This window comes from Macrotis lagotis, chromosome 1, assembly GCF_037893015.1.
Source record: "Macrotis lagotis isolate mMagLag1 chromosome 1, bilby.v1.9.chrom.fasta, whole genome shotgun sequence".
Classification (NCBI taxonomy): Eukaryota; Metazoa; Chordata; class Mammalia; order Peramelemorphia; family Peramelidae; genus Macrotis; species Macrotis lagotis.
This window is the reverse complement of record NC_133658.1, coordinates 4,896,216-4,921,879: the sequence shown is the minus strand read 5'-3', so window position 1 is coordinate 4,921,879 and position 25,664 is coordinate 4,896,216. Positions and strand designations below refer to the sequence as shown.

At 52.5% G+C, this 25,664-nt stretch overlaps 2 protein-coding genes across 6 annotated transcripts in view; one reads left to right on the top strand and one right to left on the bottom strand.

Annotated features, from left to right (window-relative positions):
- Window positions 1-255, bottom strand: part of SMC6 (structural maintenance of chromosomes 6) — a 37,773-nt gene extending 37,518 nt beyond the window's left edge. The window contains exon 1 of the mRNA XM_074195060.1: window positions 156-255. The gene's annotated coding sequence lies outside the window, so the exon portion shown is untranslated. The remainder of the gene's footprint in view (window positions 1-155) is intronic.
- Window positions 256-471: 216 nt separating this feature from the next.
- GEN1 (GEN1 Holliday junction 5' flap endonuclease) lies at window positions 472-24,743 on the top strand. 5 transcript variants are annotated; one of them, XR_012470266.1, is made up of 15 exons: window positions 480-552; window positions 1,624-1,827; window positions 1,968-2,151; window positions 3,071-3,247; window positions 4,040-4,150; window positions 9,479-9,552; window positions 11,662-11,753; window positions 15,965-16,115; window positions 18,419-18,455; window positions 18,546-18,626; window positions 18,995-19,125; window positions 19,884-19,945; window positions 21,129-21,293; window positions 21,985-23,576; window positions 23,714-24,743. XR_012470266.1 is itself a non-coding variant. In XM_074195050.1 (14 exons), exons 2-14 carry the CDS (start codon window positions 1,667-1,669, stop codon window positions 23,109-23,111), a joined length of 2,553 nt encoding a protein of 850 aa, XP_074051151.1. In that variant the 5' UTR covers window positions 472-552; window positions 1,627-1,666; the 3' UTR covers window positions 23,112-24,743. The 5 variants fall into 5 exon arrangements, 4 of the variants coding, with proteins under 4 accessions (XP_074051151.1, XP_074051142.1, XP_074051146.1 ...); XM_074195050.1 differs by having other exon boundaries at window positions 472-552; window positions 1,627-1,827; window positions 21,985-24,743; XM_074195041.1 differs by having other exon boundaries at window positions 21,985-24,743.
- The last annotated feature ends 921 nt before the right edge of the window (window positions 24,744-25,664 follow it).

The following is a 25,664-nucleotide window of genomic DNA, read 5'->3' as shown; positions in this document are numbered from 1 at the left end:
GGCGGGGGGGGGGGCCGGGGGGCAGAGGCAGGGGGGGGTCCGGGGGGCAGCGGCGGCACCCCCGGGGGCAGAGGCGGGGGGGGGGGCCGGGGGCAGCGGCGGCGGCCCCCCGGCTCTGACGTCACGGCGCCCCGCGCCCGCGCCCGTCCTCCTACCTGGGGGCCGCGCCGGGCCGGGCCGGGCCTCGGAGCCGGCGGAGCCGCGGGACCAGCGGCCACAAGCGCGGCTCCCGGGCCGAGGGGGCGGGGCCGCGGCTGCGCCGCCTGTGCGCCTGCGCGGCCCCGCCCCGCCGCGCGCCCGTCCCGCGCCCGCCGCGCGCATGCGCCGCACGGGGGGGCCGCGGGAGGCGGCTCCGTGGGCGGCGGCTCCGTGCGCTCCGCGCGCCGCGTCCGGGCGGCGAGGGGCGGGGCCGGGGAGAGCGGCGCTTCCGATTGGCCGAGGCGGCCGTCCGTGCGCCGGGGGCGGGGCCGAGGGCGAGCGCCAATTTGGAACAGGGTCGTGCAGTTCGCGGGCCGCACGCTCAGGCCCCGCAGCCCCCCGCGCCCACGCCCCGTGAGTGAGCGGGACCGGAGGGTGCGGCCCGCGGCCCCTCCCACCCCGCTGGGGGGCGGGGGGACCCCGGGGGCGCCAAGGGCTGCGGGGGCCCCCCAGAGAGTGGGGGCAGCCGGAGGGCCTGAGCCCCTAGGGAGGCAGTCGCGGGGGACCCCGAAAGAGGCCTGGTGGAGACTGCGCCCCAGATCCCTCAGCCTCCACTTTAGGGCCCCGCCTTCTTGAGGCCCCGGGGGGCTGGGGGGGCTGCAGGGGCCGGGGGGACTGGGGGGGTGAATGGGGGGCTGGGGGGACACTGGGGGACTGGGGTCTAACCCTAGCTCAGGAGGCTCCCAGCCAGCGCTCTCACGGATCACCATTTGGCCCGAAGGGATGCGTGGGGAGCCCGGGGCACAGCAGCAGGGATGCCCCCCACCTTCCCTCCTTTCTCCTTCACAAGGACCTCCTTCCCGAGCCCCAAGGACCCCCCCAGCTCCCCGGATGGAGGAGCCAGGGAGACTGGGCCTCCTGGGCCCTCTGACCCCAACCTTGCAGACCCATTTCTGATGCTCAAGCAGGCGGGGCCGGCCTGGTGACCCTTGCGCCTGGGCCCTGGGGCCGGCCTGGTGAGCCTTGCGCCTGGGCCCCGGGGCCGGCCTGGTGACCCTTGCGCCTGGGCCCTGGGGCCGGCCTGGTGACCCTTGCGCCTGGGCCCTGGGGCCGGCCTGGTGAGCCTTGGGCCCTGGGGCCTGCCTGGTGAGCCTTGCGCCTGGGCCCTGGGGCCGGCCGGCCGGCCTGGTGACCCTTGCGCCTGGGCCCTGGGGCCGGCCTGGTGAGCCTTGCGCCTGGGCCCTGGTGACCGGCCTGGTGACCCTTGCGCCTGGGCCCTGGGGCCGGCCTGGTGAGCCTTGCGCCTGGGCCCGTCCCCTGCTCCTCCTGGTCCTGAAATGGTTGCATTGTTGGGGACTGTTGAGTTTGTGCTGAGCGTCTCTCCTGAAGCCCAGGACGAGCCGGCCAGGCTCTCCCCGCTGTGGGAGGACTTTTCCGGGGAACATCTCCATGTCTTACTTGGAACTGTTGAATGTTTCCATCCAGCAGCTTTCGGTCGATGCTTTGAGACCAGCACAGAGGAGACAGAATGGGGGTGAACGATCTGTGGCAGATTTTGGAGCCCGTTAAGCAGCACACCCATCTCCAGAGTCTCCAGGGGAAAACCCTCGCTGTGGATCTGAGTCTCTGGGTATGTGAAGCGCTCACAGTCAAAAAGATGATGGGCACCGTGACCAAGCCCCATCTCAGGTGCGTAGGGCTTCATGGACACCACGTCTGCCCATTGTGGCCCCCATTCCCGTAAGAGGTGGTTGGCACCATGGTCAGGCCCCATCGGGGCTGAGAGCTCAGGGCCTGAGGAGTTACTGAAATCTGTTTGTGCTGCTCAGGAACTTGTTTTTTCGGATCTCATCTCTAACGTTAATGGGAGTCAGGCTGCTCTTTGTCACAGAAGGCGACGCACCCCAGCTGAAAGCAGACGTGATGAACAAAAGGACCGAGGCGCGATACGGGGCTCCCTCAAATCGAGCCCGCCGAACCGCTAGGTCGGGGTTCAAGGCCATCTTAAAAGAGGTGAGCCGCCATTGCCAGGACCCAGAAACACAAGGTCTCCCACATTTAGTTAGAGAAGGGAAGAAGATTTGCTCAATTCTCTCTTTTAGCATTAGGTTTTCTAGTATATTGGTGAGATGATGATTCAGAATCCATGGCAATGCAGGCAGATGGGTCTTTTGATGCATTATCGTCTTTATTCTCTTTAGTAAATGTTACCGCTTATTACACTTGGCAAACCTCCCTCCAAGTATGTGAGACTTCTCTAGATTTATCATTGGAATGTGATTTTTACAGTTATCTCAACTAGGGAATATGCCTGTCATTATTACAGAAAATCACCATTACTGACCAGCTTCCAGTTTGGTCAGAATTGCCCATTTGCTCTACACAAAGCTCTCATTATCCAATACTATGAGTGTTACCCTTCTTGGGGAATTTCTTTCCTATCTCCTTTTTTTTTTTTCCAAAATGAATTCTTAATTAAAGGATTACACATGGAGAATTTGAAAAACAATGTAGTCTCATTGTGATGTCATCCTTCTGAGATGAGCCTCCTTTATATCCTGTTAGCTCTATTCCTTCAGCTTAGATAAAGATATCATCTATCTGCCTATATATCTTCTACCTGCCTATCTATATCATCTACCTATCATCTATCAATCTTTCCATCAAGCTCTATCATCTATCCACCCATCTATATCATCTATCTGTCACATATCCATCTCCATCCATGTAAATCTATAATCTATTTTTTTGGCATTTGTTCTTAAAAGATTACTTTTAAGCTTATGAAGTGCTGCTGCCACTTTGGACATCATAACTCCTGGAGAAGTATCTTATAGGAAACTTAAGCTAGCATACACAGTGGAGACTTAATAATTGCTTATTAGTAGCTTGACTAAAAGCAGCCCCTAATTTTGCTTAATTCTGTTCCTAGTGCCTTGACATGTTAGAGTGTTTGGGAATTCCATGGGTTCAAGCAGCTGGGGAAGCCGAGGCCATGTGTGCTTATCTCAATGCCCATGGCTATGTGGACGGGTGCCTCACCAATGACGGAGATGCTTTCCTTTATGGGGCACAGATTGTTTATCGAAATTTCACTATGAATTTAAAGGTATGTATTTTGCTTTGTGTGTGTTTTCAATTTGATTTTTTTAAATAATTATTATTGCTAAGTAATTTTGATTTCTAAAAAATTTTTTTGCTGGAGGATCTCATGTTTCAGCTCCTGAGGCATGGGGGCTTGAGCCCACCTCAAAGCCAGAGAGGCCTGCAGGCAGAGCCTGCCTTGGATGCATCCTGGCAGGTGTCCCAGGCAGGCAGGATCCCTCTCTCACAGGGTCCCAGTGAAGTCACAGATCTCGTCCCATGCCTTCAGAGCACAAGATACGTCTTCTGCCCTCGCAGTAACAGAGGCTGGGGAAGATGTTGGTTGTGATGGTTAAGAACATGCTTCAGTGGCCATCAGGAGCCGCAAGCCTGAGCAGGTTCTGCTGCTTCCCCGGGCTTCACCACCTACCTCTTGAGAGTGAGGCTGGACCAGGGACTTCTTAATCACTGATTGCCTGTGTCCCAGAACCCTGGAGGAGCTTCTCTGTGACTGAGGGTCCTCCTTTGCATCTCTGATATGGTGTTTTTATGTTTCTTCCCCTTGCAGAGAGTTCTGGACAGTATTTGTGGAGGAGAAGGAGACTAGGAAAGCTATGAATAGGGAGTAGCTAGGTGGTACACTGGAGAATCAGGAGGATCTGAGTTCAACTCCAGCCTCAGACACTTAATGCTTACCTTGGGCAAGTCACTTAACCCCATTGCTTCTCAGGAAACCCCAGAAAACAAAAAGAAAAAAGAAATCTATGAAAATCAACTTTTTGGAAGATTAAACATGTACATACTTGCTTCCTTTTAGGATCCCCACGTGGATTGCTACACGATGTCTTCTATTACAAGGGAACTGGGTTTGGATCGAGACTCTCTGATTGGCCTGGCCGTACTGCTGGGTTGTGACTACCTTCCTAAGGTAAGCCACCAACAGTCACATGACAGCGAACCCTATCCTCTCACCTCCACAGGTCTTTGTGCATGTTCCATCTTTACTTACCTGCATTGGCATGCCCACCTCACCTGCACTCCCTCTCAAAGGCAGGACTTGTCTTCATTTTTGTTTCTGTAACCCCAATCCCCGATACGGCGCTTGGGACATGGTAGGACTGCCCTAAAGGTTTGTTAGAGGGATGTTCTTGAGCTTGTTGGATTCTAGAGGATTACACTCTGAAAAATGATTGAAGAAAGGCCACGAAAAGCTTCTCTTGATGTGGGTAAGCTGTCAGTAGTTAACATACTGGAAACTAAAATAGGTCAACTTTTTAAAATCTTTTAATCCCTTTAAAGTAATAATAAACCCATTATCTATTAGCATGAATAGCATGTTTTTATTCAAAATAACTCTTTTTCTGAAACAAAAAAGCGTAATGAGTGGCATTGTTTTGTGTCTTGTTCACAATCTTTTTAAAAGTCTGAATTCTCCTACCTGCTCTTGCCTTCAGTCAGGGTGAGCTGTTGTTTTGGTGGAAGTATATGAAGAAAACGCTGCCTTGCCAACACAAAGTTGGAAAAGGAAAGGGTTTTAAAAGAGGCAAATGACATCTTCGTATTCTTATGACAATAGTTTTGTCCTTGTGGCCCCCTGGGGTTCACAGCTGCCCTCCTTATCTGACCTAGCCCAGTGTAGGTGTAGAAGGTGTTAATCAAGGCGTGAGATGACTGAATCCCAGCAACCGCTTGTCCTCTTCCTCTAGCCCCAAAGGGGCCATTGACAGGGACTGGGAGTCTCATCCAGATCTGTGATTAACCCTAGACATCCATGGAGTGTCCGTCAGCCTGCTGTGTCTTACACCAAGGACTTGATGCCATTAGTAAAATATGGTCTAGATCAGGTGGTCTAGACTGTGGAACACCATAGCTTTGGAAGGCTCTGACGGTCCTTAGCTGTCTCAGAACATGGCTTGTTATCATTGGTCCCTCTCTGGATCTGTGGGGTGTCTCCGAGGGTTGTCCATCCTGCCATTGCCCCTCTACAGCACGGTTGGCCCTTTTGACCCACGTGGGGGCTCTTCTGTCTTGGTGTAGAGCTGGCCAGAGAGTCTCCCCTGACCTGGTCTTTCAGAATCTGGGGCCAATGTTTTTTATTGACTCAGAAGAGCTACTTCCACCTCAGTGATGCTTCCAAGTGAGGCTGAGGCAGAGTCTGAGTTATGGACAGGAAATTTATATTGGTTTTTTAATAAATATGATAGAATATCGGACCTAATATTTAAGACTACCATCACATGTAACTTTCTGCTTTTGCCACCATTGACTTTAGATTTGCTGTTGCTTGGGAACGTCCCATTATGGCTTCACCCTTCTGGGTGGTGAATTATCTGTCCTCGGCCTCACTCTCTCACTTCAGACCTACAACATGGGGCGGTCGTGGCAATCGATAAGCAGTGTGCACGAGCAGGGGTAGTTCCTTGGGAAGAAGTGGTCCAGGGCACTCCCTGAGAGTGGGGGGGGGGAGTGGGGCAGGGCACCTGCAGGTGATGGGGCTTAGAAACTAAGAGGCATTGAGTAGCCCCTGCTCTGGGTCCCATGGTCTGCTCAGTTCTGGTGATGGAAACACATAAGCCAAAGTCTGTCTTCAGAGAACTTACATTCTTTTTTATTTTAAAAATAATCACATTCTCCACCTCCTTCCCTCTTCTCCCTCCCCACACACACCATTAGCCAGAATTCATTATTTTCTTTCCTTTTTACCTGTTTCCTGATCTCCAATGAAAAATGCGAAGCAGATGCCTTATATCAAATAGATCTGGCCAAACCAGACAGATCCGTGTCTAGATGGTATCCATGTGCCTCTTAAGGCCACCTTTCTGTCCCGGGGTGGGAGTGCATCTGCTCATGGGTGTGCTGGCCTTGTGCAAACTCCCTGCCACTTTGTAGTCTGATGTATCAGCCCCTGCCCCACTGATTTGCCTGTCAGTCCCTTAACCAGAAGCCAAGTTTCTGAGGCTTGCTTCTGTTATTTTATTTGATATCTGTTACTCCCAGGCCCTCTTCCTTCCCCAGTTTTATTTCATTGATTCCCCTGATATTTTTAACCCTTGTTCATTCATTCAGATAAATTTCATTGTTTTTTTAACCTCCATCAAGTAGTTTGGTTGTCACGAACATGAGTGAACATTAATTTAGTTGATAGCACCATTTGTATTCTATTGACTTGACCTCTCCAGGATTTGCTCATATTCATCCGATTTCTTAAGCCTGTGTTTGGGAAGGAAGGTGGTCCGCACATGCTTAATGTGTGAGCTTTAGTAGATAGCCTCCCAGAGGTTTCATGCCATCCATCAGAATTCAAAGTGCTCTTGTCATCAGACCTTCCTTCTTGGAGGACTTAGCCCTAGTCTCCCAGCTCTATTCCCCCAGTTGCTGTCCTCCTACCACATGATCCAGCCTGAGAGGCGTATTAGCTCTGGGACCCTGGCAAGTCACCTTGTTTGCTTGCCTCTTCCTCTATATCTAATATCTTTGCCAAGAAAACCCCAAGTAGGGTTTTAAAGAGTCAAACACAAGTGAAATGACTTAACAACAGCCACAGAGAGCTTTGATTTCTTCTTTTGAGAACTGTTTGTATCCCCTGATCATTGACCAACCAAGGAATAACTCTTGTTTTAATAGATTTGACTCAGTTCCTTGTATATTTGAAAAGTGAATCCTTTATCACAGAAGCTTGCTGTTATCTGCCCTCTCCCCAGCTTCCTGTTTTCCTTCTAATCTTGACTGCATTAATTTGCATTTGTTGTGCAAATCTTTTTTAATGTAATATAATCAAAATCATCCCTTTTACTTCCTGTGATCCCTTCTCTCTCACTTTTGGTCATAAATAATCGTTTTATCCATAGGTCTCACAGGTAAACTATTCCATACTCTACTAATTTGCTTATGGTCTCCCCCTGCCCCCTTATGTCTAAATCATGTTCCCATTGTGGCCTTATCTTGGTCTGTGTTGTGAGATATTGGACCATACCTCATTTCTGCCAAACCAGTTTCCAGTCTTCCCAATAATTTTTGTCAAGTAGTGTGTTCTTGCCCCGAGAGTGTGATCTTTGGGTTTCTTCCCTTTAACTATGACCTATTTATTCTGCATAGAACTCCCTTTGTATCTAGCTTGTCTGCTTGTTATCACTTCCATTGGATATAAAGTCTGTGAAGGCAAGGGCTGTCTTTGCCCGTTTTTGCATTCTCAGTGGTTGGCACACAGTCGGTGTTTAATAAATGTTTATGGAGTGACCAGTTGTGGAGAAGGTGGTTGGAGAAGAAGCTGCCAGGGTGGAAGCCTGGTGGGTTGGACTGTCCTGAAATCATTCTTATTAGGACTGTGAAGTCCACTGAGACAGAAGGACAGAGGGAGATGCACGATACTGTTGGTCATTCATTGAGTATCTTTGAAAGTGTTTCCAAGTCCACAGCCAGGTCTATGCAGAGTGGCCAGAAGGTGACCCTGGAGAGGAAGCCACGGCAGGAGGGGCCCTGGCCCAACAGAGGGTGGGGCTTGGACCCTTCACCTCGTCTCTGAGGGCTACAATTTTAGAGGTGAATGTTCCCTATTCTAAAACAGCTAATGAGCAGGACGTCCCTGTTTGTTCTTGAAAGACATAGCGCTCGATAACCATTTTTAAAGGTTCAAACCAAAGGGAGAGCATGGATGGCAGCATTTCACAGAGCCCATCACATTCTTGGCAGTCCCTCGATCACTTGTGGATATTTATAGAAAACTTCCATCTCCAGAATACACTATCCTTTGTGTTGAATTTCTTTAAATGAATAAAGAAAATTCTTCTTAAAATATAGTAATTTTGAAAAATAATGAGTTATAAATCCAATCCCCTCTGAATCCTCATTATTGGGGGAGATGACCTTGGGCTCATGTAGCTCATGTAGGTCATGTAGCCGAGTTCTAGGGATGAGCTCCCATATGCGTGCTTCTTTGAATATCTGTTGATAACAATTAGCTTTCAGAAGGGGTGAATGCCAATGTGTCCTTGGACAGGGGCCACAGACGGGCTTCCGCAGAGAGGAGTGCCCGGGCCCTTGGTCTCTTGCTATCTCTTTTCCCTTCGAGATGGCACAGCTTCCTCAGGGCATCTGGGGGTCCTCAGCTCCCTGGGAGGCTGCTGTCTGCTGTCTGGGGAGGAGATGCTGCTGTGGAAGGGGGAGGCCGGGAACAAATAGGAACATGCTGAGCCTTTTGGTAACAAACTGTTGTCTCTTGTTCTCTAGGCAGGCTTTGGGAAAGGTCATAGAACAAACTCTGTTACACCATCCCTGAGAAAGTGTATGTTTTAGAAACGTTGTTGGATCCTCCCTGCTTGCTGTAGCCAACCTTGAAGGGATAACAGCCTTTTGGGGACCGGTCGATACAATAGCCACCAAGAAGGAGGCAACAAGGATAGGGAGGGAGAGGCTTGGGCCCAACAAAGTAGATTGCGATAACCAGCTGCTACTCCCTGTCCCCCAGAAATGTGTCTTTGTTAGCCTTGAACACACTGACCTCATCCTTTCCACCATGCCTGTGCCAACCCCTACCCCTTTCCCAGAATATAGGCCATCCCCTGTACCCTGTAAAAGTCTGACTTTTTTCTGCTAGCCACTTATTCTCCAGGGATACAGCCCACAGGCAATGACCTCATACCTGGATGTTAACACTCACCTGTCCCTCATAACTCTGAGTCTTGAGTCTTTGTGAAATGCTTTCAGTGTTCACCTAGCTCACCACGTCAACCCCAAACTACATCAGGACAAATCCTCTGACTTTCTGAAGCTTATGAGGCCTTCCTCTGCTCAAGGACCTGACCCTTCTCTCCCCATTCCCCTCCCAAATGATCCCCCCCTCAAGAGCTTAGTTGAGCCCCGTGTTCTAGGCTGACAAGCTCCACCCCCAGAGGTGACTTGGGCTCCTCAGTTCTTCCCATGCACCCCCAGGTCACATCATCTCCCCTCCATAACAATGACCTTGGCTCTGTCCATTTGAATCAATCTTCAGTGCCTTGGGTTGTGGATATAGTAGAGATGTCTGGTCTTTATTCCTGTATCCTGATCAGGAGCAGCTTTGTCATGCTCCATCTGGGGACATCCGGGGACCCTCCCTTAGCTGCAGCATCACTGCCTTTCTCTGAGAGGCTTCATTGGGTGCCCAGAGAACGAGTACCCTTTAAAATGGTCAATGAAGAATCTGCCCCAAGGTAATTTGTCCCTATCATTAAAGGAGAATTGCTGGTGTCCTGCCATTTATTTATTTTTCTTTCTGAAGGGAGTCCCTGGAGTTGGAAAGGAGCAGGCCTTGAAACTTGTACATGCTTTGAAAGGCCAGAGTTTGCTGAAAAGGTATAGTTCAAAATACACTCAATGATGTCTCCTGTGAGGCTAGAATTTGATTCTTCTCCAATGTAATTATTCACCATTGTTGTATGTTTTACTTTGTTGTTCCCTGGTCCACCCTCATTTGGAACAATCTAAATTAGGAGACGCCTCTGAAGACTGGGGGGAAGGGAGGGAGAAAAAAGAAGGGAGGAAGGGGGAAAGGAAAAAGGGAGGGTATGAGGAAAGAAGGAAGAAAGGGAAGAAGGAGGGAGGAAGGGAAGGAGAGGTTTTCCCCATTTTTCAAAGGGAAAAATAAGGCAGAGGTTTAAGCGACTTGCCCGAGGTCTCACAGCCAACAAGTGCCTGGCCTGGATTTGAAGACAGGGACAGAATGAAGGTAGGATGGACCCTGAGAGAAGCTGCCCATGGAGCGGTGGGCAGACTTTTGGAGAGTTGGTGATTGACATGATGTGATTTGGGTGGGTGGGTGGGGTTCTAGTTCCAGGAGGAGCTGGCAGGGCAAGGAGATGGCAGTTGAGAGAGACAGTCTCATGCAGGAATCTCCCCCAGGGTTGGGACTCCTGCTCCAGGCCTCATGCCAAGCCTGAGATGTCATTGAGCAGGGGACAGAGAACAGGACTCTGGTTCAGGGTCAGGGCTCAGGTCAGATCTAACACCATTGTGGGTTCTTCTAACTTTTTTAAAGTTGATTTTGTGTCTAAAACAGTTTTTGGTAGTCACTGATTCTAATTTAAACTTCCTCATGATAACCTCGACCCTATTTTTTCCCAAGAATGCCTGAGGAACAGGTTCAAACCTTTTGTTTTCTTTATTTTTTCCTGTCCCTCTTGTGGGAAGAACTCTTGAGGACTTGAGTTGGGAATAAAATATTTCAAATAAGTTGAGTTGCAACAGTCTGTCAGTGGCAGCTACTTTCAAGTAGATCATTTTAAAGCAAGAAAAGACAAATCTGACATCCACAAAGCTTTCTTATAAATTTCGTTGCAACATTTTTCTAAATTAAATTCAGTGACCTATATTGAGGTTAGATATTTAAGCACAAATTATGTACCAGCTCACCAAAATAGTTTCCTAATTCCCCTTCTCTAGCAGGCACAAAAGAGTCAGATTTTTTTTAAAAAGTGCCAGCCTGGTCCATATTCTAACAATCAACTCATATCTCACTAATTCATATATTTTGATATGTAAGGTCCAAGGAAGGTACTGTGAAATCTACTTTCCCTAAAATACATTGTCAGTCTATAAAGGAAAGATAAGGTTTAAAAGTCAGTAGCAGAAATTACTGGTAGAAAGTTTAAGAGAGGAGCAGCTAGATGGCACAGTGGATAGAGCACCAGTCCCAGAGGCAGGAGGACCTGAGTTCAAATGTGGCCTCAGACACTTAATTTTTACCTAGCTGTGTGGCCTTGGGCAAGTCACTTAGCCCCACTGCCTTGGAAAAAAAGGTTTACGAGGAAACTGCATTCTGTGATCTTCAAGAATCATTTGGGGGTGGCTAGGTAGTGCAGTAGATAGAGCACCGGCCCTGGAGTCAGGAGGACCTGAGTTCAAATGCGACCCCAGACACTTAATAATTACCTAGCTGTGTGGCCTTTGGGCAAGCCATTTAACCCTATTTACCTTGCAAAAAAAAATTTTTTTAAAGAATCATTTGAATTCATCTTTGGAGAGAGAAGTGCAGATTTGCACAATTTCCCTGTCTCCTCTCACCTCCTTTTCCAGCAAAGGGGGGCTGCTGCAGGAATGGGAAGGAGGCTGGTCCCTGGGTTCATGTAGTCAGAGGGAGGTTGGTGTGACATTTCTCCCATCCTCTGCAGTGGTGCTGCCCTTTGTCTAGGCTGGGGTAAGCCACTCCTCCTTGGAAGGTGGATTCAATCAAAGGAGAGCACCCTGTGAGGGGTTTAACTTGGGACAGTGCACATCCTCCCTCTGACATGCGAATCAGTGGAGTTGGGTCCAGTTACCTCTCTGAACTTTAGGGTCCTCATCTGTCAAGGGGGGGCACTGTGACTCTACTGTTAAGAAAGCAGTCTGGAGATGGATTCTCAAGAGAGGGCTGAGCTGGCTGGAGGGCTGGGCCCACCTTCCTTCATTGCTTTGTTACCTTTCCAGGTTTGACCAGTGGCAGGAGGGATGTGACAGCCTTGACTCACCCCCGGCCCCAGTGAAAAAGCCAGCTCATTGCCCCGTGTGTGCCCATCCAGGTAGGGGGGACGTTTCTGGCATCATCATTATTTGGTCATGTCCTGCTCTGTGAGCCCAGCACGCTGGGCCTTCCTATCCTCCACCATCTCTCCCTCATCCTCTGCCGTCCCCTTCTCCTTTGTTCTTCTCTCTTTCCCCACAACAGGGGCTCTTCCAATAAGGCCCATCCTCTTATTATGTGGCCAAAGGATTTCAGCTCTGGTATTTGACTTTCCAGAATAGTCTGAATTAATGGAAGTGTTGAAATGTCGGCATAAGTTCTGCAGCCTCAGCTTTCTTTCTAGTCCAACTCCCACAATCTCACAGCACTCTGGAGGAACCTGAGCCTCAATGGTCTGGACCTTGGCTGGCAGGGGCCTGTCTAGACTTGCACAGCTTTCCTTCCAAGGAACAAAATGACAAAGGCCCCAAGGAAAAGAGAGAACTGCATCTTTCCCAACTCCTGTGCAGAGGGGAGGGGTCTGCAGGCATGGAGCACTGCAAATAAGGTCAGATCGTTCTCTCCCTTCCTAGGTTTGACTGGCTTTTGTTTGTTTTTTTAAAAATATCTTTCATTTATGGAACCCTTCAATGGGAGAGTCCAGGAAGGAGGAATAGATGGAGAAATTCAGGCAAAGTAAAAAAAAAAAAAAAAAAAGATAATATAAAAATTAATTTGAAAGGAAGACAGGAAACATCCAGAGACCAATCCCCAAGATTGTCTTTGTCAGGGAGCTAAAGGCATGCCCATGTCCGGCTCTTCTTGAAGCTATCTTCTAACTGGAGTGTTTACTGTCCATAGCAAAATTCTAAATTCACATACATTCTCAAGCTGAACTGGCTCTACTACCAATGCTCTCTATAATCCGAGAAAAGTTGTCTTACTTCTGATGAATCCTGTTCCTCCCTGTTCTCCTGAGGCTCCGGAGTCACTCTCAAACAGGATTGGTTGAGGTGGTTTTTATGTATTGACTTGTAGCTTCTCTTTTTCTTTATTTTTCCAATTACTTTTAAAGGTAGTTTTCAGCACTCATTTTTGTAAAGTTTTCCCCTCCCCGCCCTAAGATAGCCGATCATCTGATCTACATTATACGTGCCCAATCATGTTACCCATAGTTCAATATTAGTCACAGTGTCCAAGAAGAAGCAGAACAAAAGGGAAAATCTGGAGAAAGAAAAAACATGTTAAAAAGTGAAAGTTGTCTGCTTTGGTCTGCATCGAGACTTGGCAGTTTTCAGAATTGTGGCCAAGTACGTCCTCTCGTCACTACCCAAGGTTGCTGTTGGCATGTTTGGTGTCCTCCTGGTTCTACTGACTTCCCTCGGCATCTGTTCAGTAAGGCTTCCTGGCTTTTCTGACATCCGCCTGTCCGTCCTCTCCTATGAGACAGTCACATTCCATTATATTCAACCACCATCGAGCATCTTCATTTTGCTGCTGCCATCGCTGCCTGGTCTTTGCGTCCAGGTATACACAGGCTGCTGTGCCTCCCGTGGCTTTTCAGTTTTCTCAAGGCTAAGCTTCATGCCCAGCCTTCTCTTCATCTCCTCGAGAGGCTTCCAATTCTTCCTCAGTTTCTGCCATCTCTGGCAGCATCCGCACATCTGAGGTTGTTGATGGTTCTCCTGGCAGGTTCGTTCCAGCTTTGGATGCGTCCAGCCGGCATTTCATATCTAAGTTAAATAAACAAGGGGACAGCACCCAGCCAGGCTGGATGCTGTTTCCAGTCTCAATCAGTTGTCCCATGCTTGGCTCCACCTATTGCTTCCTGGGCCTGGGACAGGCCCCTCAGGAGACGAGGAAATGACCCGACACTCTCATTTCCTAGAGGACACGCCACATTTTGGTGTGACCTCCCTTGAAGGTCTTAGTGGAGTTGGGGAAGCAGAAGAGGTTTTCTGCAACTCCTTTGAGGATTCTTTTTTACAGTATAATCACAGAATTCTCTAAATTGTCAGAATTAGGAGAGGGTGCTAGGGATACATATCCAGAAGGCAGAGTCCCTGCCCTCGAGGGCTTACGGGGCGTGGTGGGTGACCTCAGAAATAGATTTCCTGCAGTGGATAGAGCACCAACCCTGGAGTCAGGAGGATGTGAGTTCAAATCCAGCCTCAGACACTCAATAATTACTTAGCTGTGTGGCCTTGGGCAAGTCACTTAACCCCATTGCCTTGCAAAAACCTAAAAGAAAAAAACAAAAAAAAGAAATAGACTTCCCTCTTGACCTCCTTCCAGACTTTGCTGCCTTATCCTTGGAAGGTGTCTCTGCCCTTGAACATCCTATCACTCTTGTGATGCTTCTCCTCATCCTTCTGTGCTTCTCCTGGCAGCTTCCTCCTAGAACCTTGGCTTCATGGAGGGGCTGTTCTGACCCACCCTCATGCCCTTTCTGACTTTATAGAAACTGCCTCAAAAGAGGGTATGCCAGTCAACCAGTTAGGGAACTGCAAGACTGTATCAGACCTGAGGAGAGCACCATCCCCGGGACCCTGGCTAGGCCAGATGGTCTTGTGGGGCACACAGTCCCCAGCTGATCTACCCTGCCCCATCCACCACAGCCACCCTCTGCTGCCCATCTGAATGGGGTGGGGAGTGAGGAAGAAAGGCCTAGAATGTGGGGGGGACAGGCACCCTGCTTCTTCCAAGCCTGGCCCCCAGGGAGGGCTCCGAGAGCTGGAGCAGCAAGTGGATTGGAAAAGCTATGCATAGACCTAGGTAGCCTAGAATGGGGAAATCCTTCCTGAGGCCAGGACACCCCACCCCACCCCTGCCTACCCATACTCTTCTCTCTTCCCCACTCTTCATCACCCCCGCTTCTCTGATGCTCAGTCTCTCCCTCCTAAGTCCTCTGCTCGCTCCAGATGGACCCAAAACAGCCCCAGTCTCATTGACTTCTCCCATGCCCACCAGCTGTTGGTCCAGCTGTCCCTTCCTTTTGGTTGTCCACACTCAGACCTTCTGCTTCCTCTCTTCTCCCTGAATTCTCTCTTGGTGGGCTTCCCACCCCGTTGTTCTGGTCTGTCATGGCTTTCAGGAGCCAGACCAGATTGCCTTTCCTCATGAGCTCTCGGGAGTATTGGATCCTTTGGTCTTCTCTCCCAGATCCTCTCTGGGCATGCCCCCCAGAGCTCTGTCCTCAACCTCTCCTCACTCCCACAGTCTGTCCCTGTCTCTGTCCCCCACCTTAGGTCAAGCATTTCCATCAGGATGTCCCATAACCATCCTCATGACAGGCTTAGGATCTCACCTCCACCCAGTCTCTCACACCACCCCCATTTCTGCAGTTACCCAAGGTACCAACCTGGGTGGTATCTCTAATGTCTCTCCTTCACCCCACTTCTCTAATCACATGCCAGATCTTATCATTAATTCTCTTCAGCCTCTGGATTTCTGATCTTTACTCCCAGAGCATCTCACCTCTCCTCTGGACCGTGGTCTCCCAGGATGATCTAGTCCTTTCTCCAGGGGGTTCCCTGTGGTCCAGCCTTGCTGGCCTGGGGACTGTTCCTCCTCCACCCCACATCTCTGGCTTCCTTTAAGGCTGGGTTCACACAGCATCACCTCCAGGAAGCCCCCCTCAAAGGCTCCCCCCTTCCATCTCCTCCATGGATATTGTATGTGCCAGTGTGCGGACTTGTCATCTCTTGTTAGATCGGGGGTTCCTGGAGGCCAGCCCCCTCCTTTCGGTTCTGCTGCCTTCCCAGCCAGTCTTACGGAGTCTGCATAAACTCACTGGCAAATGACTTGACTGTTCTTTCCATCCTGTTAAAACTCTTGGTTTGTGTATGTCGTATAAGGTCAATTGACGTCCTAATGTATTAATACACATTAATAAACACATTGGGAGGGGGTCATGTGCTCAGAAAATTTTTTACTGCTGAGGGTGGGGGAGCATCAAAAACATTTGGAGACCCTGGCTCAGAAAGAGAGATCAGATTGGAAGGAGCTGAGGTGAAATCCGCGGGAGATTTGGGGAGCCGGACCTTGGATAGGTTAAAAAATGAAGGAGCTTACTTCTGAGACCGAGCCTAGGCTCTCGGTAAAAACGGATCCTCGAAAGCAAAAAGTTGGTCTGGAAAAGCAGAGGCTTTGCTTTGAAGCTGGGGATGGGGAGAACTCTGACCACGTCGATAAGATGCCTTACTCCAGTGTTCGTTTCTGTCAATGAAATTGCGTTCATCTGGAAGCCCTGGGTCCCTCGGTGACCGGGCGGGTGGGCTCCCGTTTCAGGCTCCCCCAAGGACCATGAGCGGAACGGGTGTGGACTGTGCGGGAGTGAGAAGTACTGCGAGCCCCACGACGATGAATACCGCTGCCAATGTGAGTGGCATCGCGCAGAGCTTGGCGGCCAGTGGAGTGCACTGGAGAGCAGCATCAGGAAGTAGGTCGTCCTTCAGTCTGCTTCCCGCTTGTGGCCCAGGCACGGTGCCCCATGGACAATCAGATTAGAAACAGCCGCAGGTGGAAGGGGCTTCCTCCTGAGGCAGGGACCCAAGGGTCCAGCAGGAAGGTCCTTCTGGGCACTGGAAGCATTTTCTTCACTCCGTGAGCCCGAAATTTCTTTCAGGGTGATGCCAAGCTGGGCAGGGGGTACCTGGCCTGCCCTCAGAAGAGCCCCAACCCCATTCCCTCAGCCGCCTCCTTCCAAGGGGCCTTGCCAGGTGCCCCGGTGTAGCGCTGTCCCCCAGAGATAAGGAGTCAATCACCAAGCACTTAGTGAGTGGGCCAGGCTGGGGACTGGCACTGTGCTGATAGGGTCACCAAATCAGTGGTCTCAAGGGGAGGAGAAGAGGGTCCAGCATAGGGTCTGGAGGGCTTTTCAGCATCCTGTGGGCCAGAGAGGAAGCAGTCACAGTGGAAGGGGAGGAGGGAGAGTCCAGGAGGAGAGAGGATGGCAGTGTGTGAGGTCTCAGAAGGGCTGTGGAGAATGAGGCCTGAGAAAAGAGCCCAAACTCTCCAGGTACTTTGCAGGGAGCAGCTTGGGTTCAATGGTGAAGTCGGAAGCTCGACTGTAGAGATGCGGTAGGGCAGTGGGAAGGGTCGAGGGAGGGTGGGGGAGACTCGGGCATGCCTGTGAGCAGAGGGAAGAGCCCAAGAGAGGGAGAGACAGGGGAGGATGGGGGACCATCTTCTGGAGGAGACGGGATGGAAGGGAATCTCTGAATGGGAGTTGGGCTCGGTCTTGGACAGGAGAAAGGCCGCTTTTTTTTGTAAGTCAGTGGGGCTCAGTGACTTGCCCAAGGCCATACAGGTCATTATTTAGTGTCTCAGACCAAATTAGAACCCCAGTCCTGACTCCAGGGCTGGTTCTCTATCCGCTGCACCACCTAGGTGACCTTTGTGAGACACAGGGATGTCGAGGTCAAGAGGCGGGAGATGAGGAGAGGCCACGGAGAAGGATTCAGAGTGTGGGTGAAGGCGAGCGTGGGAGGCTTGAGGAGGGGTCAGAAGTGTGGATGAGCTGCTGGGGAGGGGGGCCCAGGGGAGGCTGGGTGGCCCCATCTGTGCCGCCTTCATTCAGCAGCATAGGTCTGTCAAGCCCCCCGCCTGTGCTGGACCCTGGGCTGAGCTCTTTGCCAGTATTGTCTCGTTTGGTCCTCACAGCATTCCTAGGAGGCAGGGGCTGCTATCCCATTTTACAGATGACAGATCCAAGGCAAAGTGACTTGGTCAAGGTCAGTCTCCCGGCTAGCAGCTGTCCGAGCTGGATTAGAACTCAGGTCTTTCTAAGCAGGAGCCACCGCGGTGCCTAGAAGTGAAGGCACAGAGAGTGGACTCTGAGGCTGGGCAAGGCAAGAGGAGCAAAGAGGGTCACGTGGAGTGGGCCTGACTCACCAAGAGGTCAGCAGGGGGATAGAGGAGAGGGCGCTGACCCTGGACAGGGCCAGAAAGCTCCCTCGTCCTCCCTCGGGTCACCCACGAGGCACTACCGCCAAGCTCGCAGGAGGTCATCCGAGGGGAGCAGGCTGAGGATGGGGCGGCTCAGGCATCTGAGGGCCATCAGTCTGGGCGATGAAGGCCCCTAGGCCTAGGGCGGGTTCCCCATACTGGGGAAGATCCCTGACTCCTCAGACTGTTTGAGGGCTTGGACCCTGGACCGATGAGGCTACGTGTCTGCACCTCCGTGATGCGGCTCTTGACACAACGTGACGTGATGGAGCAGATGTCTGGCTGCCTGGCTATGTGGTCTCCTCTCTAAAGTTGGTGGGGGGGTCCTCAGATCTCTGTTTCCTCTGGTCTCCAGATGTCCCAGGGCTTTCTCTTGGGAGAGGGAGACCGGCCAGGACTGGGGCCAAGGCCTCTGTATGGACATTCGCCTTCCTGCTGCCTCCTCCCTAATTTCCAGAGTGGTTCAACTGACTTGCCCTCCCCACGCCCGGCACAGCTGGGTTCCACTGTTGGTGGAGAGTCTGAGGGGCGTACTTGGGGCCTTCCCACCTGGCTGGGAGCTCCTGAGAGCAACCCCCGAGTGGCAGAATACCCCAAGCCCCTGTTTCCTGGAGTTTTCAAGTTGTCGCAGCTCCCCTGTCCCTACAGCGAGTACCCGTGTTTCCAGGAACCTTTGGCCCAGGCTTCCCCATCCCGGCCAGGGTCCTGTGCCTCACGCCCTGCCTTCCCAGCATGGCCTGGGGGGCCGAGGATGGCGAGACCCACCTGATCTCTTGGTTTGTGATTTCTCTCCAGGAAAGCTTGCAGCTGCAGAGGATTCCCCTTCCCTGAGGTAACACCCTACCCGGCAGCAGGCGTTTGTTCTGGGGGGGCTGAGGTCGGTGGGGATCCTAAGTCTCTTCTTTCTTTCCTCCCCCTCCAGGTGATTCGAGAATTCCAGATGAGCAAGGACAGATTGATGAAGAAGATCCTCCACCAGAGACCCAACCTGTTAGCTTTTCAGGTGTGTCCTGGGATGGGGTGACCTGGTCTGCCAGGCCTCAGAAGTTGGGGGATCGTTCGAGTCTGGCCCCCTCGGCCAGACCTGGGCCGCCCCTTCACTTGGTCCACGAGCATTTGTCCAGTGCCGACGGCCAGACCTCCAGACCTGAGCAGCGACCAGCCAGCCCAGAAGAATCTGGCCTTCAGTCTGGAGCCCTGGTACCCACACCCCTCATAGAGCCGAAGTCCTTGTGCCTGGGGCCGTGAGCTTGGCTTGGCTCCAGGCTCACAGCGAGCACGTCGCGCATGCTAGTCAGCCGGCCGGCCTTGCAGGAGCCCCAACTCTGCCAAGGTCATGGCTGAGTCCAGCTGCGTTTGATCGGCTTCTAGATATTTGCCTTGGAGAAGATGGAGTGGCCCAGGCCCTACGCCTGCCAGAAGCTGATGGTGCTCCTGACGCATCACGACATGTCTGAGCGGATGTCCGGCCGCCTGGCTCCTGGCCAGCTGCAGCCCGTGCGGTAATGGGGTGGGGGCGGCTGAGGCACTGGGGGAACCCTAAAGCCAGGGGGATCAGGCCTGGGTCTGGTCTGATCAGCCAGTGAGTGGAAAGGTCCCCAGAGGCACCACAGGAGTCGTGGAGGGCCTGGCTCTGAGGCGGCTCCAGGCAGAGATGGATGGTGCATCAAACCCTGCCTCCCTGCCTCAGTTTCCTCATCTGTAAATGCTTGTGATGGGCTTTGGACACTCCCCTAGAGTTCTGAGAATTTTAGCCACAGTTAAGAATCAGCTGCCAGCGCAGGGGTCCAGGTGCCCCAAGTATCCTCCGCCTCATAAGCTTAGGCCTCCCAGGAACATCTAGGTGAGGAAACTGAGTCTCGGGGTGCAACGGTGACCTGGCTAGGGCCGTGTTGAAGCAGAGGTCAGAGGTAGGATTCAGAGTCTTTATACCCCCCCTCCCCGCCATGGTTACAATAAAGGGAAACTGAGGGCAGCCTGTCCCCAGCCTCGACTCTGGGGACAGCTGCTGAGTGAACAGCCTGGCCCTAGTGGTCATTGCAGTGACGGGATATAACAGGAACCAGCAATGTTCCATTCACAGCCCCTGGGGTGCAAGCCCTGTTGGGGGCCGGGAATCGGGGGTCGGGGGCCAGGCCGGACAAGGGGAGGGGCCCGGAGAAGCCAGAGAAAGATATGGTCCTGGATTACAGGGATGACCTGGTTTAGGCCAGGCATGTGGGGCTCATCCCTGTTATCCTAAGGGGACTTTTCTTCCTAGAATAACACGCACCCGTGTCAGGAACGGCCGCCCCTGTTTTGAGGTCCAGTGGAAAAAGCCAGGTGTGTTGGCTGCTGGGGGTAACAGGGGAGGGTCCCCTCCCCACCCCCAAAGGGCCTCCCTTCCTTGTCTCTTTTCATTCTCTTTCTGCTTTTGCTACCTCAAAAATCCTCCTTCAGACTCAAGGGGTTTGTGAAGGAGTTTCTTCCCCAGGAACCCCCCCCCCCGGGAGGGGGTGCAGGCACATCCTCTTCTGGGCTTCCTTTCCTCCTCTTCCTCCTGCATGCTCATACCCCCACCTCCTTAGTGGAGCCCCAGCCTCCTCTCTTGTCCTCTCTGTGTGGTATGTGTGTCCCAGACCCAAGTCTGCCCCCATGGCTGTGTGTGTGTGTCTGTGTGTGTGTCTGTGTGTGTGTGCCTGTGTCTGTATGTGTGTGTGTGGCCCTCCCTTGACCAACCTAGACCCCCACTTCAGGACAGACATCACTACCCCTTCCCCCAAGCCTGACTGCCAGGAGATCTCCACCCAACCTCTTTTCCCTGTCTGTCTGTCTGTCTGTCTCTCTCTGTCTTTCTGTCTCTCTGTCTCTCTGTCTCTCCCCCCTCCCCCTTGTGCCCCCTCATCCCCGGGGTTCTTGCCTCAGCAGCATCAACCCCTGGACCAGTGAGTGTTGAACCCCCCCCCATCTACTGCTCTCTTCCCATCTGCCTTTGGACAAGTCATCCCACAAGCCTTGGCCTCAGTTTCCCCTTCTGCAAAACATGGCCATCTGGCCGGATGAATTCTCAGCTTCCTCACAGCTGTGAAATTCTCCACTCTAGATCTCAGTCTGGGGTCCTAGGACCACCCCCTTCAGTCCTCCCTGGCCTGAGGTCATATCCATAGGCCATTCAGTGGGTGGTCAGCACTGCTTAAGACCTGACCCAGAGTGATGCCCTGCCCCCAGGGGCTGCCAGTCTGACAGGCAGGTGAACCAGTGTCCAAATCCACCTGAGCCAGGCTCCTGGGAGGGGAGGAGGGAGCACTTGCACTCTGGCACCATGGGAACTCACTCTTGGTGCTAGAAGACATGGTGGCATTTGGCCGTTGGGGTTTCTGAATGCTGCTGGGGTGGGGGGCTCCCTTGGGGATGCACAGACCATGCCAGCCTGGTGGGGAGGGGCTGGGGAACGGCGCAGCTTAGGGATGGGAACCAAGGGTCCGACAGTGTCTGAGGCTCCAGCAGCTCCCTGTCTCTGTTTCAGAGCACTACACATCAGAGGCTGTGGCCGCCCCCAGCACCGATGTCCAGCCGGAGGCACCTCCCGTGCTTACAGTGGAGGAAGCTGCCTTGTTTGAAGCGGCCTATCCCAGAGTGGTCGCCCAATTCCAGGAGCACCTGCTGGAGAGCCGGGGGAAGAAGTCCAGAAGTGAGTCTGGAGTGGGGTGGGCTGGCCTTGTGGGGGGAGGGGTCCAAGAGCACCAGCCACACCTCCATCCCCATTCCTACCTGGCGTGGCATGGCAGGTCTGGCTCACCTTGGTCTGTGCTGCCCGGGCCAGTAGAGCCGGGCCAGCGCCTCCTCCCCATCCATGGAGTCATGGCCACCGCTCTCAAAGCCAGGATGACTAGGGTTCGAGTCTTGCCCTTTGACACACGCTGGCATGTGACTGGCAGCGCCCCAGGCAGCCCCATGATCCAAAGTTACTAGGAAGGGCCTTCCTAACGTTGACCATGAAATAGGAGTTGTGCCATTCCCTGAGGTCCTTTCACAATCTCTCTGTGTGGGACCTTTAGGAAGGACGGTCAAACCCCTCCAGGCTGTATGACCTTGGAGGAGTCATTTCCCATCTGCTGGCACCTTCTGTATGACAAGGAGCTGTGCAGTGTCACAGGGAGGGCCAGGCCTGACCTTTGTCTTATGGGTTATGGGGGAAGGTCTGGAGTTGTTGGTAGAGCCAGATATATCTGAACAGGAACCCTAGCCCGAGTTGTGACCCTGCTGCAAGGGGTCAGCTGGGGTGGCCTTGCCCAGGACTGACCATGGAGTCCCACTTCTAATTGGTTTGTTTTTGCTTTTCTTGAAGAAAAAGCCCCGATTCTCTTTCTCTCTGTCCCCAGGTAAGAAGGACCGGTCTCAGGGCAGCGATTTACCAGAGCTGGCGGAGGCAGCAGATCTTCTGTCCCGTGTGAAGCTCTCGCAGGACATGGCTCTGGGGAAGGAGTTGGAATCAGAGTTGAAAGTTCCTCCTGATGAAAGCAGCTGGCTTTGCACAGAGACCCAGGCCCTTCCCAGGCCTGGGACCACCCAGTGCTGTGCTGCTGGCGGTTCTTCCCCTTCCATGTCTGAGCGCCATGATGACAGCTTGGCCATTGAGGCCCTCCAGCTGAGCTCCATTGACTGGGAGGACACCTCCTTCAGCACCTTGCCAGAGGCCCAGACTCACAGGCCTTCTACCCAACCCTTGGTCCCTGGCAGGGACCCTCCGAATGTGGGCCCCGCCAGTGAACATGAGACTCTCAGTTTGACCCTTCTGCCTCTAAAGGAGCGAGTGGCTGCCCGGGCCTGTGGGCGGCCCCAGACCTCCTCCCTGCCAGCCGGGCATCCTGCCCACTGGGAAGAGGTGGAAGCCTCAAGTCCACAGAGGACAGAAGGAGCCCTGGCTGCTGAAGGCCGGTCCTCTTTGGAGTCCCGGCAGTTCGGTCCCGGCCCGCTGGGTGGTCTCCCAGCATTTGGTTTGCAAAACGGCCAGGGACAATCTGACCCAGCTGCCAGGAGAGCACTATCCCTTCAGGAGAAGACCAGAGAGAGAATTTGTGTCCCCCAAGTTCCCAGGAAACCAGCAGGGAGACCCTCAGGCCTGGAGCAGCCCCAAGATCAGCCTGAGGCTCAGACTGCTCCAAAAAGAGTCCCCAAAAAGAGTGTTTGCCTCCCCTGCAGTTCCTCAGATGAGGACAATGAGCCGGCCAGCAGGAAGGAGAGGCGCCCGCCTCCGGGAGGGAAGTCCCGGCCTCCGTGGCACCCTCCCACCCTGGTCCACACCAGCGTTCCGTGGCCCTTGAGTGACCTCCAAGGGTCTTTCAGGGGAGCCAGGGCTCCCCAGGCAGCCAAGGCTGTGGAAGGTCCCCCTCCCCCAGCCCTGTGTCCATCTGCGCCCCCTCCTGGAGGAGAGAAGGTGGCCATTTCGGTTCTGGAGAGCCCTCTCCCTTTAGCTCAGAGGTTGAAACTAAGATTCCAGAGCAGCTGACAAAACGATCCGGAGGTCCACCCCCATTACCCACCCCCGCCCAGACCAGGCTGGAGGGTCTGGATGGGAGAGAGGCCAGAGCAAGGATGTGGGCACTCGGATGGGATCTGGCCACTGTGGGTGAGATGATCGGAGAAGTCATGACATCTTGAGGCCATTTGGGGAAAAGATGGATCCAGCCGAGCCTAAATTAAACTTGGGGCTGACCCCCAAGAAATACAGACTGACCACTCCAGTGCCCAAGTTGAGAGAGCGGTCGTAGCAGCCAAGCCGTGGCTTCTGCCCAACCCAAGAACAGAGGAGGCTGGAGCTGTCCTGGAGCCAGAAGGCCGGACAGAGGGAACCTGAGAGCCATAGGCCAGAGTCCAAGGAGGAACCAACCTCAGAGACTCGGATCTTTCCAGAAGTTTCTCTGGGAACCAGACTCACCTTTCTATAACCCCATCCTATTTGGAATGTCTTTTGGTATGAGAAAGCAATGAAATTAGATTTTACATAAGCATTTTGTTAATTCATGCTTTTTACTAATTCAGATGCCCACCCCCCTACCAGTGTATATGTAAAACTTGAACATGCAAATCCTATATCATGTTGCTTACTAGGGTGAGAGAAGGAGGGAGAAAATGTTCTAGAACACCAAGAAGGCCCATGGAACTTGGAAGATGTGGAGCAGAAATGATGAGGATCTCTGCCCCGTTCTCCAGACTCGGATACAGACAGACCAGTCATCGGTGGTCACTTCCCTTCTCTCTACCCACAGCATCCCTGTGTTCACTCATGGAAGGATGCCTGTTCCCTGTGTCGTCTTTGTGGAGACAGGACTTGGATGTCCCCCAAAGCTTCTGAGAAGTGCAGGATTAATGGCAGACCCCATGACGCCTGTGATGATCGTCACCAAAGGCGCAGTTGGAGGGCTCCAGGAGGTCTTGGTTTCCTGGTCAAGATCACAAGCAGAGTGATCCTTGGGCTCCAGGAGCTAGAGGAGCCCACAAAGACGTGGATGCCTTCTCTAGGAGCTCTGCAGCAATTGGCCAACTCCGCCCAGCCCATGGCTCATTAACCTGCTCCTCCTGACATGGAGGGGGGCAGATGATGGTGCCCCAGCAGCGCACCCCGTTTGTGGGGACATCCGGAGCCGTGTGGTTGTCCCACCCCAGAAGCGGAAGGGAACTCAGAAGGGGCTGCTTCTGAGGGCCCCATCCCCATTAGCAACAGCTCTGGAGGTTAAGAGGCCAAGTGCGCCAACGAGGCACAGGAAAGGACATACATTAACATGTGGGAAAAGGGTTCTTTTCCAGTGGATCCAAAATGGTGCCTTCCCATTCCTGGCAACAAACACTTCTTAGATGTGTTAGAGTTTTCAAAAATAATTCTTAAAGTGATTGTATGTGTGTTTTTACGTAAGTTTTTAAAGACATTTCAAGATATTCAATACAACTTTGGCATTTCAAGAGAAGGAACAATGATTTCCCAAATCAGAAGCATTTTGCATGAGCTTTTCCCTTCCTCAAATGCTCATTTGTAGTTTTTGAAATAATTTTCTATTTAGACTGAAAACACTTTTATGAGCTCAAATTTTGACTTTCCTGTGGAACGTGTGAATGATGTATTTCATTAAACCATGGATGGAGTTTGGAGTTCTCAGCAGATGTTGATTTTTTCCTATTCAAAAGTCTGCCTCTATACACATACCGTGATCTATGACATATAACACACACACATACATGTCTCTCCATTCATATACTCTCCCTTTCGCTTGCCTCCAGTAGCTGCTGCTGTCTTAAGGAAGATATATACAGGCACTGTGAGGACAAGGAAGGGGATTGAGGGTCCCCAGCAGAAAAGATCTGCTGATGGAAAGTGGGTGCATTGTGACTGTCCTCTATAGCACAGAAGAGGGGTTTGGAGGGGTTTAGAGCCCCCCGCCCCCCCCCAGCTAAGAGATGGAAGGGAGGGAGACGGGAAATGGAGGGGATGTCTGAGGAGCAGGGGGAAGGTCAGTCTAACTGGCCACAAGGGCTGAGGGGAAAGAGCTTGACTGGAGCCCAGCGGTGAGGGACTTGTGAATGCCGGATTGAGTCCTTTGTGTTTCATCCTGTGAATATTGGGGAGCCACAAGGGGTGAATGTGCTCAGACCCCTCCTTTGGGAAGATCGCTTTGGTGGCTCTTGGGAGATGGACTGGAGCCAGGAAAAGGCAATAGGAGTGATTTTCTTACAGACTAGTCTTTGGTCTTCCAAGTCCTTCACAACCTTCTTACCCGCACCCCCCTGCACTCCCAACACCAACATTGTCAACCCAGGGGTTCAGGCATTTCCTTTAGCCATCCCCCGTGCCTGGCATGCTCCTTCACCCTCCTCCTCATGGCCCCCTGTGCCCTCCAAGCTCCACCCTCAGGAGTGTCCCACCCTAGGTGGGTTCCTGCTTGTTGGGTGTATCTTGTTTCTACACATCTCCATGGGAGCTCCTGGGGGGCAGGGGCTAATGTTGCCTTCCTCTATCCCCACTATGTGGTAGGTGCTGGTCAGTGTTCAGGGACTGATCATCGTATAA

Bases quoted from the DNA above. Each gene is read 5' to 3' on its own strand.
- GEN1 (XM_074195050.1), top strand. From the start codon at position 1,667: ATGGGGGTGAACGATCTGTGGCAGATTTTGGAGCCCGTTAAGCAGCAC. The intron at 11,754-15,964 runs GTAGGGGGGACG...CTCCCGTTTCAG, and splicing joins CCCCGTGTGTGCCCATCCAG to GCTCCCCCAAGGACCATGAG. The intron at 16,116-18,418 runs GTAGGTCGTCCT...ATTTCTCTCCAG, and splicing joins CTGGAGAGCAGCATCAGGAA to GAAAGCTTGCAGCTGCAGAG.